Source organism: Homalodisca vitripennis, chromosome 3, assembly GCF_021130785.1.
Source record: "Homalodisca vitripennis isolate AUS2020 chromosome 3, UT_GWSS_2.1, whole genome shotgun sequence".
Taxonomy (NCBI): domain Eukaryota; kingdom Metazoa; phylum Arthropoda; class Insecta; order Hemiptera; family Cicadellidae; genus Homalodisca; species Homalodisca vitripennis.
In genome coordinates, this window is record NC_060209.1 from 57,192,575 (window position 1) to 57,208,735 (window position 16,161).

At 35.7% G+C, this 16,161-nt stretch overlaps 1 protein-coding gene across 1 annotated transcript in view; it reads left to right on the forward strand.

The window, feature by feature from the left end:
• Nucleotides 1-389: 389 nt before the first annotated feature.
• LOC124358647 (DNA-binding protein D-ETS-6-like) overlaps nucleotides 390-16,161 on the forward strand; it is a 75,571-nt gene continuing 59,799 nt past the window's right edge. The window contains exon 1 of the mRNA XM_046810947.1: nucleotides 390-972. Within this exon, the coding sequence (XP_046666903.1) occupies nucleotides 558-972 (415 nt within the window). The 5' untranslated portion in view covers nucleotides 390-557. The remainder of the gene's footprint in view (nucleotides 973-16,161) is intronic.

Below are 16,161 nucleotides of genomic sequence, written 5' to 3' on the forward strand. Positions count from 1 at the left end.
AGGATCAGTGTTTTCAATAGCTTGAGAAGACTATGTGAGCTATACATACAAATAATACAAGCTAGCTCGCCTTCGACTTATGAAATTAGCATATATAAGGGAGGGGTAGGGGGGAGGTCTCTTTCTGGAATATAAAGACTCCAAGTGAACTTTAACGAGTGGTTTTAATAATTATGTAAAGTCTGAATAAATGCAAAGTTGATTTATGTGCGTGTTAAGAAAAACTTATAAGAAACGTATCACCCAATTCGCCATGGAACTGTCAGCCAATCTATACTCTAGAATAATAGTCACACACAATTTTACATATTAGTTAATACAAGATAATCTCAGAAATGCTCAAACACTTACAGAATTTGTTTATTTCTAGATAAACCACTGGGGATCTGCAAGAACGAATCGAAGAATTTAAAAATAGTTGTTAAACTGGAATTGAAGAATTGATCTCAAGTATTTGATCTCTATTAAAAGTACAAAAACTCTACAGGTTGATAGAAGTTAAGATTGAAAGTTAAGTTGTTGTGGAACAATACAAACGTGAAATCAAGAATGGAAAGATGGACGATTTTCTGTGGGGTTTCGCAGGTCTTGAAGGGTTGTTCGAGTCAGTGGCAGCGAGCGTGACCCAGGACACCGAGGGCGAGGTAACCGAGATGGTAGTGTCGGGGACAACCAGTGGGGGAGTGGTGCGGGTACAGAGGGGGTGGTCGGAGGAGAGCGGGTACAAGTCACACCCGGAGTCGGTGGCAGGACATCCAACAAGTCCTTCCGAGGCGTCAGAGGTCTCCCTGACAGAACTGGGCAATATAATCATCAACAGTGATTCCGTAGTAGGGACGCCGTCGAGGATTCTGGGGACCGACGAGGATCTCTCCAAGTTCCTGAGGGGCGCCGCCGACCAGGAGAGTGGAGCAGGGGAGAAGCTCGAGGTCAGTGAAGAGGAAGAGGACGAGATGGTTCTGGTACCCTCGGGTAAGTGGAAATCTTTGACTTAATAGTTGTATTAATTGTCTGTTCATGACTTATAACAATACTCAATTCCGAAGTCATTCTCCATGTAAATAACTATAATCCAGAAATGTACGCAATCGTGTAAATCTAACCAAGATTCACAAATTGTTGTGATAACTAATCAGCTTTCGAAGAATGCCACAGTGTAGCTAGGTCAGTAAGACAATTACAAAATTCTATTATAGCTAAATTAGCAAAACGAACTTATGATTTAAAACTACTTAAGTATTACAACTTTCTGTAAGTAAACACAACTGTCTCTATTAAAATTTTTAAGCATTTTAAAATATATTCAAAACGCTTCTGTTCGAAAGCAAATAAAATGTTAACTACACGAAAGCGAAATAGCCAATGGGAAAATAGAAATGGAGTGCATAAAACATTATTAGTCAGTTATGAAATAGTATAATAAATTACATTATTACTGTAGGCCACAGTTACAACCAAAAAGACAACTTATGTATGAACTCATGAACGATTTCCTAATAAATTGCCATAGGTGTACTTATTTACAATCCCATCAAGACGGTGGTTTTCTTAACTCAACATGGAAACTTACGTCAGGCAATAGGCTAACTTTTGACTTATTTAGACTCAACTACTTTAAATGTATGAGATCATTTATAAAAAGTGTAGCTGGAAATTTTACACAGAACACACAAGCCAGACTATTTATCGAAACTAACAAAAATGACAGTAAATTACAGAATTCCAAGCACTAATTGCTCTACGTGTGAAAAGAAAAATTAAAAATATAGAGATTCAAAATAATTATAAGCCAATGATTAGGAGGACGTCCGCCATAATTCAGTTTTTTTGTTTTGTTTCAACAATCAAAGTGTGTTCCCTTGAAGAACCCTACAACGATACATGTACTGACTCAAACTCCAAATATTGGGTTTCCCAATTAAAATTAGACAATGGATTGCTTGCTGTACTTACTATATGTCACTTCATATAGTAGATTTTAAAAAGATTCTCAAATGTTCTTATGCTTTAATTTTAGAAACTTTTGAATAAAAGAGTAAAACGTACAAGTACAGATTAATCTTTTGCTCAGAATAGCCGTGTTCCTACAATAAAATAGCCCATATAAAAATCAATAAAGTTCATGTATTTAAATATTTTATTTTATAAATAAATAAATAAATATAAACATAAATAATGTGTAGATGTTGACTGAATTTAATTTGATTCCGCCTTACATATTAGGTTTGTAGGCTTGAAATTGTCTACTTAAACACACATAAAACACATGCAAATAATGGGAAAAAAAATTCTATACTTAAGATTTTTATAAATACTGAAACAGGATATTGCCAAACATGCAGATTTTAATTCGGCTTCGAAAGTATCCGAGTATAATTCCATAACAATAATTAAAAACGCGTCAAATGGACTCGTGTACAGTTAAACAATTTAAAAATTGGGGACACAAAGCATTTGAGAAGAAATGAAAACTCGCGTTGTCATACATTATCATTGCTACATTATCATGTTCTAATCTAGACATAAATAATCTTATTATAACAGATCTTCGATGGAAAATGTAATATAACATGTATGTACGTGTATAAGACAAAATTAAGTTTTTTTAGTTCTTTATGGAACTTTTTCAAAAGTACAGTCGGTTTAAATGTTATCATTGGTCCTTTATTGGAAACCGAGATATGGTACAAAAAATCTGTTACGATACAGAAAAGAACCTAACGTAAGACAATATTTAAATGTTTAGAATCTGTAATATCATGCAATGTATGGTACAAATCGAAAAGTGGGCATACATTGGTTTTGTCAGTCAGCTTGTAGGTTGTATCTTTGATTATATTAGTTACACTTATAATTATTTGAGGCTAAAAAAACATACAATATGGCACATAAATAAGGCTGTACTGAACATACGTACATAACAGGTAGCAAGCAATTGCTGTTTTTATGAATTTCACGTCAAAAATATTAAAATATGATAGGTCACAATGGTTATTATTGATATTATTGACGCAACATTATATTTATATCCGTCTTTTATCTACCATTCTATTCGTCTGCCCGTTCTTAACTCTTGATTGAAAGATCCGAGACACTTGAAACTTGGTGCATAGATTCTTCTGCGCTCTATTAATTTTAGCGTCAAAAAGTAAAAGGGCTGTTCATCCGTATGTCTACCCGTCTTTGCCATACATATTTGATTAATTTTTCGGGTCATTCGATATTTCGTTGTATCAGTTACAAAAAAATGAACTAATAACGTTAAAAAACTACAGATGTATCCGTTACAGATGAATAAACTTCTAGAGTGTATATTTATTTAACACGAAAATACTTTAGTTTTTAACTTCAAAAGTAAGTAAGAGTTTGATATACTGAGAATACAAACTGCAAGTAAATACGGTTTTATTTCGTTAAGCATAGGCATTCCAATATTCAAATAAAACGTCTGCTATTATCGTAAGTACAGAAATTTCAATATTTTTAGTTTCAAAATAATTGATTACGAAACATTCTTCTTCAAATTAAAAATGTTAAAAGCTTCTCAAATGGTCAAAGAACAGTAAAATAGGCTAACCCAAAATGTGAATAAAATCAGTCAAAATAACGTGAATCTTACAAAATTCTTGTAAATATGTTAAATAAACTGCTTTAAATCGGTAAATTCGATTGCTGTAGACTAAACAAAGGGACCAGTAAACTTTAAGTTATATGCCTAATGGTTAACAAGTGCGTTTTTATGCCGCTTTAAAATTATTTAAAACGAAGAATTCACAACATATGCCTACTTGCAAAATTGTTTGGTAATCAATGCATTGCCAAAAGTTATTATGAGATGGCCATACAAAGCGCGTTACTGTTTTATAACGTTCAAGAGAGGCCATAGGTGATCTTTAAGGCTTTCAAATCCTTAAAAGTTAGTTTAGTTATTTCGTACATTTTATTGTTGTCTATTTAAAATTGTATATTTATTTAACAATTAAATTCACGTAATAAACCTTTTACGATTTTAATGCTATGGTGTTTTGTATATCATCGTACATTTGATACTAATTTCTAAAATTAACAAATACTGATATTAAAACTTGTTATTAAATAATTTTAACGCGATTTATTGAGGCCTATACAATACTTATATACTAGAAACGTATCATATAAAATACTCTACTTAAACCTAAAGGTAAAACCTCAATTAATAGTTATTAATAATGCGATTGTCTGATAGACTTCACATCAATAATAAGTTCTAGATCCTAGTTGCATTTTATTAATAATTGTTGCACATAAGAACTATAGAAAACCAATTGTACTCGAACGAAAAATCATAGTTTAGTTTTCCGCAAGTCTATGTACAAAATATAAATGTACAGCTGAAGTTTGTCATCAAAGAGAGCAACTCGTCTCAAAATCGTTTTGACCAAGACCACTACAATTGATTAGCTCCGTCATCCATAGTGCAAAAACTGTGTAATAGTACTTAGATTGTATTCTGCGAATTTCCATGTGATTCATGATCATCTCATGAATGAACAGCCGCTGCGCCGTGAATGAGTTGGCGACTGTTGGGAACTGATGTCTCACATCTGTCTGTTGCTCAACAACTGCAGACTACTACGTCACTTGAACAGGCTTCGCGCAACTCTTTACACGTGGGGTTCGGACCACGAATCTATAAAAGTTACTATAATGAATAAATAAAGCAAATAAATGTATCAAATAATTGGTTAAGGACCCTCGCGATCGCGAAACCGATCGGCCATCATTTAGTACCTTATCCTATTCAATAAGATACTCTCTTAGCCAGTACAATTTTACTAATTTAATGCAGACTGTAAAATTCCCTAAAAAACTGTTAAAAAGTGTATTACAATAAACAATACAGTAGTAAATTCTGCTGTAAATACAGTAGTAAGGATGAATAACCTGGCAAAAATATCATTGCTCACATTACAATAATATGTATACTGGTTTCAATCAGTTGTGCAATTTGTTAGCTGGAAATGAGTTATGGGGTCCTTCAAGATTCTATTCTCAGTCCGATTATTTTTCTGGGTATGTAAATGATATTGAATCATTCGCTTATGCACTAGAAACTTGCGCAATATACCGATGATACGACTCTCTTCTTCAGTGGGAAATCAAAGGAGGTTTTAGAACAACAGGTTTTCGTTGACCTGAACAACTGTATCCAAAATTTACACAGCCTCAATCTCCCAACGACTTTTATTAATCAAACGTGTTGAATTTCGCTTTTCGGAAAATGGATTCAAATAATGGGCCGGCCATCATTGTGGCAAAATTTACACTTGAAGAAGTCGGTTATTCAAAATTCCTGTGAGTACACCTTGACCGAGATGTTGACTTGAAATTTTCACATTGCACCAAATTGGCCTCAGGCATTTATGTATTTAAATATCTACCAAAAAACTGCCCAATTCAAGTATTGATGACGATGTATATGATCTAATATTACCACATCTTACCTGCCGAGTGGCTTTGTGGGGAGTGATGTGGATTTGGAGTGTTTTTAAGATTCAAAAGAAAGCGATTCGAATAATTGCGAACATCAATTTCAGAGACCAGCTTTCAAAAGCTGCAACTGTTGACTCTCTCAAGTCTATACATTGTGGAGAGTTTCATTCTGCTTATCTAAATGTGCCCTAACAAGTTGCCGAGCCATCTACGGATATGATACAAGAGGCAGAGACAGCTACCGAACCGTACAGAATACAGAACCGTAGCACATGAATACTTGCCTTCGCAGGCAGGTGTTCAATTTGTCAACAAGTTGCCGGATTTAACTTAAAATGCACCAACTCTCAAAGTGTTAAAGACTCATTTCAAACCTTATTTTAGCGTCAAAGGCATTCTAAAATGTCGACGAGCGTTTGGTATATAAGTGAGAGACGATCCATATTGAACACAGACACTGGCATTGACAGTGGAGAAAATTCGCGAAAGTATGGTGTATAAATGCAAAACGTGTTTGTGTGCATGTTGTATTGTGGAATGAATGTCAAACTTCTTATATCAATCATGACTTTTTCCTTACGATGTACATTTTGAACGGCAATAAAGAGTTTAGTTTGTCCCTTTACATTTTAGTTTATATTTAAATATTCTTTTTGAGGACTCTGTGAATGAATGTACTATAAGGAATTGAGGGAGATTACAATAGAATAACTTTTAGTGGGATAGTTAATTTATTATCCTAGGTAATAATTCAATTGAAAAGTCCTAAAGTTAAAATAAAAAATTATAGGAAAACCTTGTTTTCTACCATTCTATAGTTGGGAAACATTATTTATTCATTCATAAACTTAAAAAACAAGTTATATATAAAAAGAAAATATTTTGTTTAGTTTAATGTATCTTGTTTGTGTTCTATAAAAAACAAATTATTATACTCAGCGTTGTTGGTTGTATTTACTAATTTCATATTTTAAGTTGTAGCATGATACAATAAAATGACAAAATTCTATTATAACTGTTTGCAGTGTAGTTACCCCCCATTTTATCGTAAAATTAAATGGCTAAACTGACGATAATTTTATCAAAAAATGTTTATGTTAAAAGTACCGTCGGTTTTGTACCATCATAACTCTGTGAAAACGGCTTTTTACGTGTTTCTAGTTAACGGTTTTGAGCGAAAGCCCTTCAAGCTGTAATTTTAAAATTATATTATACATTCACAGACTTATGAAAACTTTCATAGTTTGAATGATAAACTGAGATGTAGAAAGGCTACCAGAATACCCTGTGTTACTGTGTGTATAAAAACAAACACGGCTAAATAATTATTAATAAGTAATTAATTATTAATAAGTATTAATAAGTAAGAAATAATAATACCTACAATTACAGTTAAGACAAGAAACTAAAAGGTTTAATGCTTTATGATTACTATTAGCAGTAGGCCGCCCTGGCGATTACAACCAGGATATCAGGAGTCTGACTGAGATGTGAAAGTTCGTCTGGAGATTCATGAATGGAACGATTCGTAGAAGACAATAGTCACGTCACGGATGGCTTCGGTCACGATATTGTGAGTGTACTGTACAATCACACTCTCAGAGTACTGCGATAGGTTGCCCTAGCTCTCAGTACTAGGATAGCAGGGGTTTGTCTGAGGTGTGAAAGTTCGTCTGGAGATCCATGAATGGAAAGATTCGTAGAAGACAATAGTCACGTCACGGATGGCTTCGGTCACGATATTGTGAGTGTACTGTACAATCAAACTCTCAGAGTACTGCGATAGGTTGCCCTAGCTCTCAGTACTAGGATAGCAGGGGTTTGTCTGAGGTGTGAAAGTTCGTCTGGAGATCCATGAATGGAAAGATTCGTAGAAGACATAGTCACGTCACGGATGGCTTCGGTCACGATATTGTGAGTGTACTGTACAATCAAAATTCTCAGAGTACTGCGATAGGTTGCCCTGGCTCTCATTACTAGGGTAACAGGAGTTTGACTGAGATGTGAATGAAACGATTCGTAGAAGACAATAGTCACGTCACGGATGACTTCGGTCACGATATTGTGAGTGTACTGTACAGTCAAATTCTCAGAGTACTGCGATAGGTTGCCCTGGCTCTCATTACTAGGGTAACAGGAGTTTGACTGAGATGTGAATGAAACGATTCGTAGAAGACAATAGTCACGTCACGGATGGCTTCGGTCACGATATTGTGAGTGTACTGTACAGTCAAATTCTCAGAGTACTGCGATAGGTTGCCCTGGCTCTCATTACTAGGGTAACAGGAGTTTGACTGAGATGTGAATGAAACGATTCGTAGAAGACAATAGTCACGTCACGGATGGCTTCGGTCACGATATTGTGAGTGTACTGTACAATCAAACTCTCAGAGTACTGCGATAGGTTGTCCTGGCTCTCATTACTAGGGTAACAGGAGTTTGACTGAGATGTGAAAGTTCATTTGGAGATCCATGAATGGAACGATTGGCAGAAGACAATAACCAAGTCACGGGTCGCTTCCGTCACGAATTGTGAGTGTACTGTACAATCAACTATCAGAGTACTGCGATAGGGTACTCTTGCTCTCAGTGCTAAGATATCAAGCGTCTGGCTGAGGTGTGAAAGGTCGCATGTGGATCCAAGTATAGAACGATTCTCGTAGAAGACAATAGTCACGTCACGGGTTGCTTCTGTCACGATTTTGCGAGTGAATTATGCAATACGCGGTGTCCCGCGCCACAGTTGATGGATAGTCCAGTTCTAAGCTACAAAAAAATTTAAAACAGGAATGAAATTTAAATTACATAATTTAATATAATTGAATGTGAATAATTTCGTTGCAATTTACAAGTAACTGATGATTTTTAGTATTAAAAAAATAAAGTCAACATAAAATGATATAGCTATTTATTGTCGTTTTTCCTTTTTAATTTAATTATTTAATACACATTTATAAGACGTGGATTCATTATTCATTAAATAGCGGTGAATGATACCTTTAAATAGAACGTAATGGGCTCTTTATATTTATATATATGAACTATTGAAATACATAGCACACTTATAGCCTAAACTGTTTAGACAGACTAAACTCTGATCTCTACGGAAAAAAACACAAGGTTATGGAAGAGAAGTAACCGCATGCCGGCGCACATTGGCTGTCTCTGAAAAGTGACAATCGCAATTTGTACGTATGTACTGTAATTACAGTTACATCCGCGCACGTTGACTATCCCCGTTTGCAGGGTGCCGCAAATTCAGTCTGGATCGGGGATAGGGCGCGCGATACAACCGCGGATGCGGTATAAAATGGATTGCGCGATTCTTTGAAAAAGGAGCCGGTCCCCGAGGACTTAATAGCAAGGAGCTCAAACTGTCCCGGCCTCGCGGCACTTTACAACAAACCGCGTCTCACTCAAATTGTCGGTTAACCCACCAAACTAGATACAAGGTAGCAATTGTATGGCATATTTTTTCTCGATATGTTTTAATTCAATTCAAGTATGGGTTGGAAAATGTAAAGTGCCTATTTTTTATTTTTGTGGCCAGGATATAACTTTCAGTCGGACAACATTTCAAGCCTTTATTGTCAGATGTACCGTTATCTCGATACAGGGCGAGGAACACCGCAACGAATTGAAACGGGTGGCAATCAAAATTTCTCTGGTTTGAGGACTCGCCGCTCCACATCCGCCCGCGCCGCACCGTGCGTGCCGTTTTGACGATGATGACTGTTATGGAAACAATTTACTTTCATGTACAGATGATCTAAAATATAATCATGACAAACTGAATATCGTATATTACACTGCTTGATTTGTAATTAGAAAGTCACAAACAATGTAAAGTATTAACAGTTGTGTGTTTGCGCAGCAGCTGTTAATACTATTATTCGTCTACGGCGATAATAGTAGCAGACTCGACCGCTGCAATTCGGTTGGCGGTGTTCTTCAGGCTATACCGAGATAACAAATACAGCTGAAAAAAGGCTTGAAATAGAGAATAAAATATATTATTTTATACTTTTCCACCTTATCCTAACTTTTCCACTACACATTTTTCTGACCACAACATAAAAAATAGGCAAACTATATAAAAACGATTATAATCAATTCGAATGAAACCGTTTTGAGCTAAAAACATTTACCAAACATTGTGCTGGTATAACATTAGAGTATTTCGTACAGTATTTTCTATTTACTTAGAACTTCCACATTTATTCCTTTAAAATATCGTATAAATTTCAAATGTTATTCTTATGTTTCAAGAGTGAACTGATAGATTGAGTGAGGCGCTTTTTGCCACCCAACGCATGGTTCCGCGGATCGGCTCGTAATTTGCTCCATTGAAAGTGTAATACATTTTTATTTCAAGTGAGGATGCAATACATTTAATTGGTGTATTATGTGGTTGAATTTGAGCTCAGCAATATGAAGTAAGCGTTGTGCAATAATTCCTCTGAAAAATATGTATGAGATGTTTGTCCCGATGTATTATGAATTTTCTTACTTCAAAATTTGTTTGTATTTAAATATATTGTCTTTCACATGTAGATAACTTTATTTTGAGTTCAATTTATATTATTTTACCACTTGGACTGAGTTCCAGAAAAAGCTAATTTTTCTTTGAAGGTATTCTTTGAGAGACGTAAATATTCTTAGACATTCATCTCAACAAAGTCACTTAAAATTCACTAAACAATTTACTAATCTTTATTTGCTCAAATAGAAATATTTTTTACTAATAAATAAAATTATAGAATAATAATGGATTAAATAAATAAATAATTTTAGACTTTTGCATTTACAAGATGTTAGGTTGCGGTTAATTGTTATATTGGTAGGAAGAGTGATTTCACAAGATTAGATTTTTTTACTTACTATTATAATAGACAAAGCGTTTAACATTGTTTAATAAATTATTTTCAAATATATATCGAGCAATTATTTAAATTCAATTCAAACAAAGAGTTCTAGCAAATTATTATTCCATGTTAGATAGAGGTCTTTTTTTAATTTTTGGAGGAAGGGGATCCAAAGTAAGGTCTTTACTTTGGATCCCCTTACCCCGGGGTCATAGCAGCCCTAGACATACAAGTAAAAGTTAAAAGGTTGCCTGAAGATTCATGAATGGCAAAAGATTCGTGAAGACAATAGTCACGACACTAGTCGCCTCGATCACGAAATTGCAAGTGTAAAGTACTGTAAAACTAAAAGAGTACCAACTCACCCATTGCGTCATCACAATCGTGACTTTACCATCACTCGAGTTTACTCTTTGAGTCGCTCAATTTACTCTTAGTCGTGAACTCCACTTAGACCCCTTGTTCAAATTTCAGTGAAACACCAGCTGTCTTGAATTTTTGACATTTTAAAGCCTATATTCTACAGCAATTACAACACATGTAAAAAGTACCAGCATGGCTTAGCGATTTTATATTGGGTAAAAATACAAAATTGAAATTCAATATATCAAAATGGAAAGATATACCTCCAACTTATTGTCTTGATAAACTGTTCATCTCGTCCAATGGAACGTCCCGTAATGATTCCTTGGACAATAACAGAGACCTGGAAGAGGCACGGTGTTAATAAGCAACTATAAATTAGTTAATCTAAAAAGTTGATCGCTGTTTACTATAAATTGGGTGTTAAAGAGGTCATACAATTTTATGGTTTCGTTTAGTTTTTACCATGGAACCTGAGGTAGTAGTTTAAGGTAGAGGAGCATAAATTTATATAATATAATAAAATAAATTAAAATGTTCACCTTGCGAAAAGCTGGGCTCCCTAACTGAGAGGCCACAGGTTCAATTTGTGTGGAAGTCCAAAAATTTGCAATGTTTTTTGACAGTGTTCCTTTAAACAAGTTAGAGCACTCAATTACTGGCGTAGAAAAACTCTAAAACATCAAGCCATTCACCAATATCCTGTGTGGCAGTAAAGTCTCAACATTAGAAGAAAGTTAACTTAGGGTTTGAAGAGGTTGTCTGAGGAGTAATATTCCACTTTATAGACACACATGTCAATGTGTGGCGGTAAAGTCTCAACATTAGAAGAAAGTTAACTTAGGGTTTGAAGAGGTTGTCTGAGGAGTAATATTCCACTTTATAGACACACATGTCAATGTGTGGCGGTAAAGTCTCAACATTAGAAGAAAGTTAACTTAGGGTTTGAAGAGGTTGTCTGAGGAGTAATATTCCACTTTATAGACACACATGTCATGTGTGGCGGTAAAGTCTCAACATTAGAAGAAAGTTAACTTAGGGTTTGAAGAGGTTATCTGAGGAGTAATATTCCACTTTATAGACACACATGTCAATGTATGATAATGGTGGCTTTGAATTTAATCTTACATTGCAATTAGTAGATAGAACCAGTTCAAGCTGGAGACATGATTTGCCATGTATAAACTAAATAACTTATTGTATGTAGTATATACTGTCAATTATATTAAAGCAAGATACAGTACGTGGCTGCTGTAGAATAAGATTCTGCTCTACTGGCATGCAGTGTCTATGGTACTATGGTAGCCTATTACATAAACATTATTCTAAAGAATAACAGTTAAATCAGGATTCTGAGTTGCTTTAGCAGGTGTTTCACCACATGGCTTCACTACTATTGAATGTATATATTATGTATTGGTCAGGACTGTATAACAAATTACGCGGCGTCTTGACTTGGTTGTCCTGTTATATTATCATCATACTATTTAGTCTTAGACCTTGGTCATTTCATATCTTTTAGTTAATAAGTTTCCCAATGGAAAACTCAACTTGGATAGGTAACTCAGATTATAAACATAAAGCATATTCAGATTTGAATATTTAGAACATTATTGTTTTTTATTAAACAGGAGGAAGTGTCTAAATCTAATAGGGCAGTACCATAATTACTATACATATAAGAGTCTTGCTGATGCAGTCGCGGGGGGGGGGGGGAATTCCAGATTGGATGAAGTTAAGGAGTTGCTGCACTGACATGCAGTTGCTGAAGGCAGTGCCTCGGCACATTTTGCCGCCAAAGAAAGTGAAATGCTCAAACCGGCTCTGGTGCTACAGCTATGACCGGCGTGTGAATGAATGAAATTCCTCACAATCCAGGGCCATGTGAGTCATCCCCCCACCACCGCCCACACCGGATGCCGCGATCTCGCGGGTAATGATGCTGATCTCGGACACTGGAATGCTAAGTACGCCGAGGACCTGAGGGTTATCTCGAGATTTGGGTGAGGGCAATTGCTGCCTTTGTCTTCCACGCCGCTGGAAGAAGAGTCATCTCTAGGATGACACAGTTGTAAATACGTGAGTGCTGTACACTTTGACTTGGTTGGGTTAATGACTAGATTGTCTTCCGTTCCGTTCTGTTTTATGGTATAGACTCATATTATAGAATGTTGATTAGGCTGAGATAAAATTCTGGATACATAGTGGCATCTAATCAGGTCGTTGTTGGAAACTTTTAACTGGTTATTCTTCTCTAAAGTATCTGTTACGAACGATTTATGAAATACACGCCGCTGAAATTCTACAATTTCATTGCATCAGCTCTAGAAACCTTGGCAATCTCCATGTCCCTGAGTTAGCGATGATCGTAAGAAGAAATTCATCTTTGAGCTGACTGAACTCTGTCCAAGCTGCATCAGACTAAAGCGAGAACGCTAACTTTAATACTAAGTATTTCAAACTGCTCTGGGGGTAAAAGATTTCACTGGGTAAACTGATTATAGGTCTATCCTGTTATATATTTAAATTTCAACCAGGAGACTATTAAATTATATTTATTTTTATCCAGTAACACAATTTGATTCAGCGATGTATTTCATTCATTTAATACCACCCATGTTTAAGTTTTCTTATTCTAAAAATTTAAGTCAATTGCAGTTCGATGAATATGTTGTTTGAGTCTCAAACTCAGATAAGTACTGCATGTTTACAGTATTTATATATGCACAGAGATTTCTTTCAATGGTTTTAATTTCTCTTCGACAATTCGTGGAAAGTGTGTAGTTATTACAATATATTACGGGAATAGTGCCTTTTTTACTATTAGTTGTTCGTAGTATCCACTTGCTTTGCGTGCATTATTAATAAAACCACATAAAAAGTAAAACAGAAGTATCACTGGAACAGTCATTCACAACGTGATCCAACGGCCAGTGCTAGTACTACCATTGGCTTGTCAGAGCAACACTAGCGAGTTCTATTGGCTGATGCCAGTTCCTTATTTCAGTTAGAGCCCAAGTTTGGATTATCTTTGGTTTCCCTATTACATGCACCAAGAGGCACTCTCGGCTGTTATGCCAGAATTTACCTACACGTGACCTTTACACACACTGCTCACAAAAGCATTTGTGTGCAAAGTCCCATATTTACAAGTACAAAGGTCACAAGCGAATTTGTAATAATTGAGCCAATAAGACGGTCGGTCAGGGCATACACGTGTACAGACTAGGATGGACAAAAAATAGAGTCGGGTTTCAGAAATTAAAGACGGGTGGTGATACCTGTATCTACAGTTACCAGTTATTTTTAATGGAAGATAATACATTCGCTCAAAGGAGAACCGCTGTGAAAGTTCCGCTGCGGTTATGCTCCGCACAGCCAGACATCGCCGTATAAAAACGCGTTCCGCGAATCCATAGACTAACATGATAATGAATTACCAGTCGCCAGCCCGGGAAACCCCAGGCAGCACTGGCCCGTCTGTGCAACAGAGAGAGAGGGCAACATGGTATGCCGCTCGTGGGTGCGAGAGAGATGGAGGGATGTCTGCACTTTCACTTGTTGCTAACCGATGGTGACGAGATCCGATTATCTCCACCGGTCTATAAACTGTTATAACACATTAGAATTCACTTGTTGATGAATCACCGAAATTAAAGATTGAAGAAGTCAATGTTTGATGGTTTGAAGTAGAGGACGATTCGTTTTTGATCGTTTGTGCAACGCTACTGATATACCAGAATGTATTTGACATCTATGGTGTAGACATTGTATGTTGTGAATGACTTAGAGGTATCTCACCCTTATCAATTTATCCTTAGTAAAACAGCTATTTTAGTAAAATACATGGTATGAAGCAAAAATAGATTCAAGAAAACCCGTTCGGAGTATTTCGTGTCTGACAGGTTTTAAAATCCCAAACCAACTAGCATTGTTTTATTGAGCATAGTACGTAACACTCTGTATATATATATATATATATATATATATATATATATATATATATATATATATATATGAGTATATATATATATATATATGAGTATATATATATATATGTTTATTGAAATGGCAATAGCCAAATTTAATTTCAATAAACATTGAATCATAAAAAGTACGTACTTCCTCCGCCGGGACTCGAACCTGGAGCTCTCACTTGCCGGGCGAGTGTGCTACCATTACACCACAGAGCCGCTTACTTTTTGCGATTCAATTTTATTGTACTTAGCCGTTTCTGTCACATATGCGTTTAAATAACCAAACTAACATATGATCGAAAGACCAAGTACCTGTCAAACGACTTTTATTTACATTCACTAAATTTGTATAAATGGCAATAGCCGAATTAAATTTCAATAAACATTAAATCACAAAAATATATATCCTAATATAGTAGTATTAACAACAACTACTTATCTTTATTTTATGTTTAGATAATCCTTATTATTAAGGCAGAAATTTGCTCTCTTTACCCATTTGCTCAGTTAAACTTTTATAATATCCCAATTAGATTAATGTGTCTGTATGGATTACACTTGGATTGGACAGTGTAAGGTGACGTTTACTATTATATTTTACTCTGTAGTATTATATTTTCTGGAAAGAATACGGTCTAAATTTGTAAACACTCGCATCATTACTCATACTTCAAAAAACATTGTGAGTGGATTTTATATTTGAAGATCGTTATTTATAGCTGAGAATTGAAGACTATAGTACTCGTATAATTATAAGAGTATGCGTTCAATATTATTAATAGAAAAAACTATTTGACCTACATTCAAATAGTGCACTTTGCCTTAAATCCAATGCAGGGAAACAAGGTGCAGTCTTTCTTCCTATCTTCCATGAAGACTTTTTGATATGGTTAGTACAAATTTACATGGATCGCGTTTCGGAAATAAGTTAAAATAGACAAATTATAATGTAATAGTACTTTTTGTACTTTCGCAAATTATTTGCACCGACACGTGCGTTCGCAGTCACGCAGGCAGGAAATCGGTTATTATTAACCTGAAATTTCATCCTAAAAGAAAATGTCCGTGAAGAGCAACCTGGTTTGCATTTAACAACCTATTTCCTGAACCCTTCCCTCCGAACACAATTAGGCTAGAAACCACAAAATAAAGTCAAAATTATTCCGTGCAGTGAAGTTTTCCGGTAATTTCCGCGACAGGTGCCAGCAGCAAGGACGTGGGTCTTCTACCAAATCGACCTTGAGCAATTTCCCCTCCCACGATCGGCAAACAAACGCCAATGAGAGGGTGCTCTGGGTAGGAGCCGTGCACGCACACAAGCGGTGTCTCTAGCGGTTAGGTTTCCTGCCCGAGGCGACCCAGTCAGTGTGTTACTGTTCTTGCTAGGGAAACCCGCGCGCTAGGAGAGTTCTGGCTGTTTACGCAATCAGCTGAGTGGAAACTCTCCAGAACTGTTTGAGTGTCATTGGCCGACGCCGACTGTC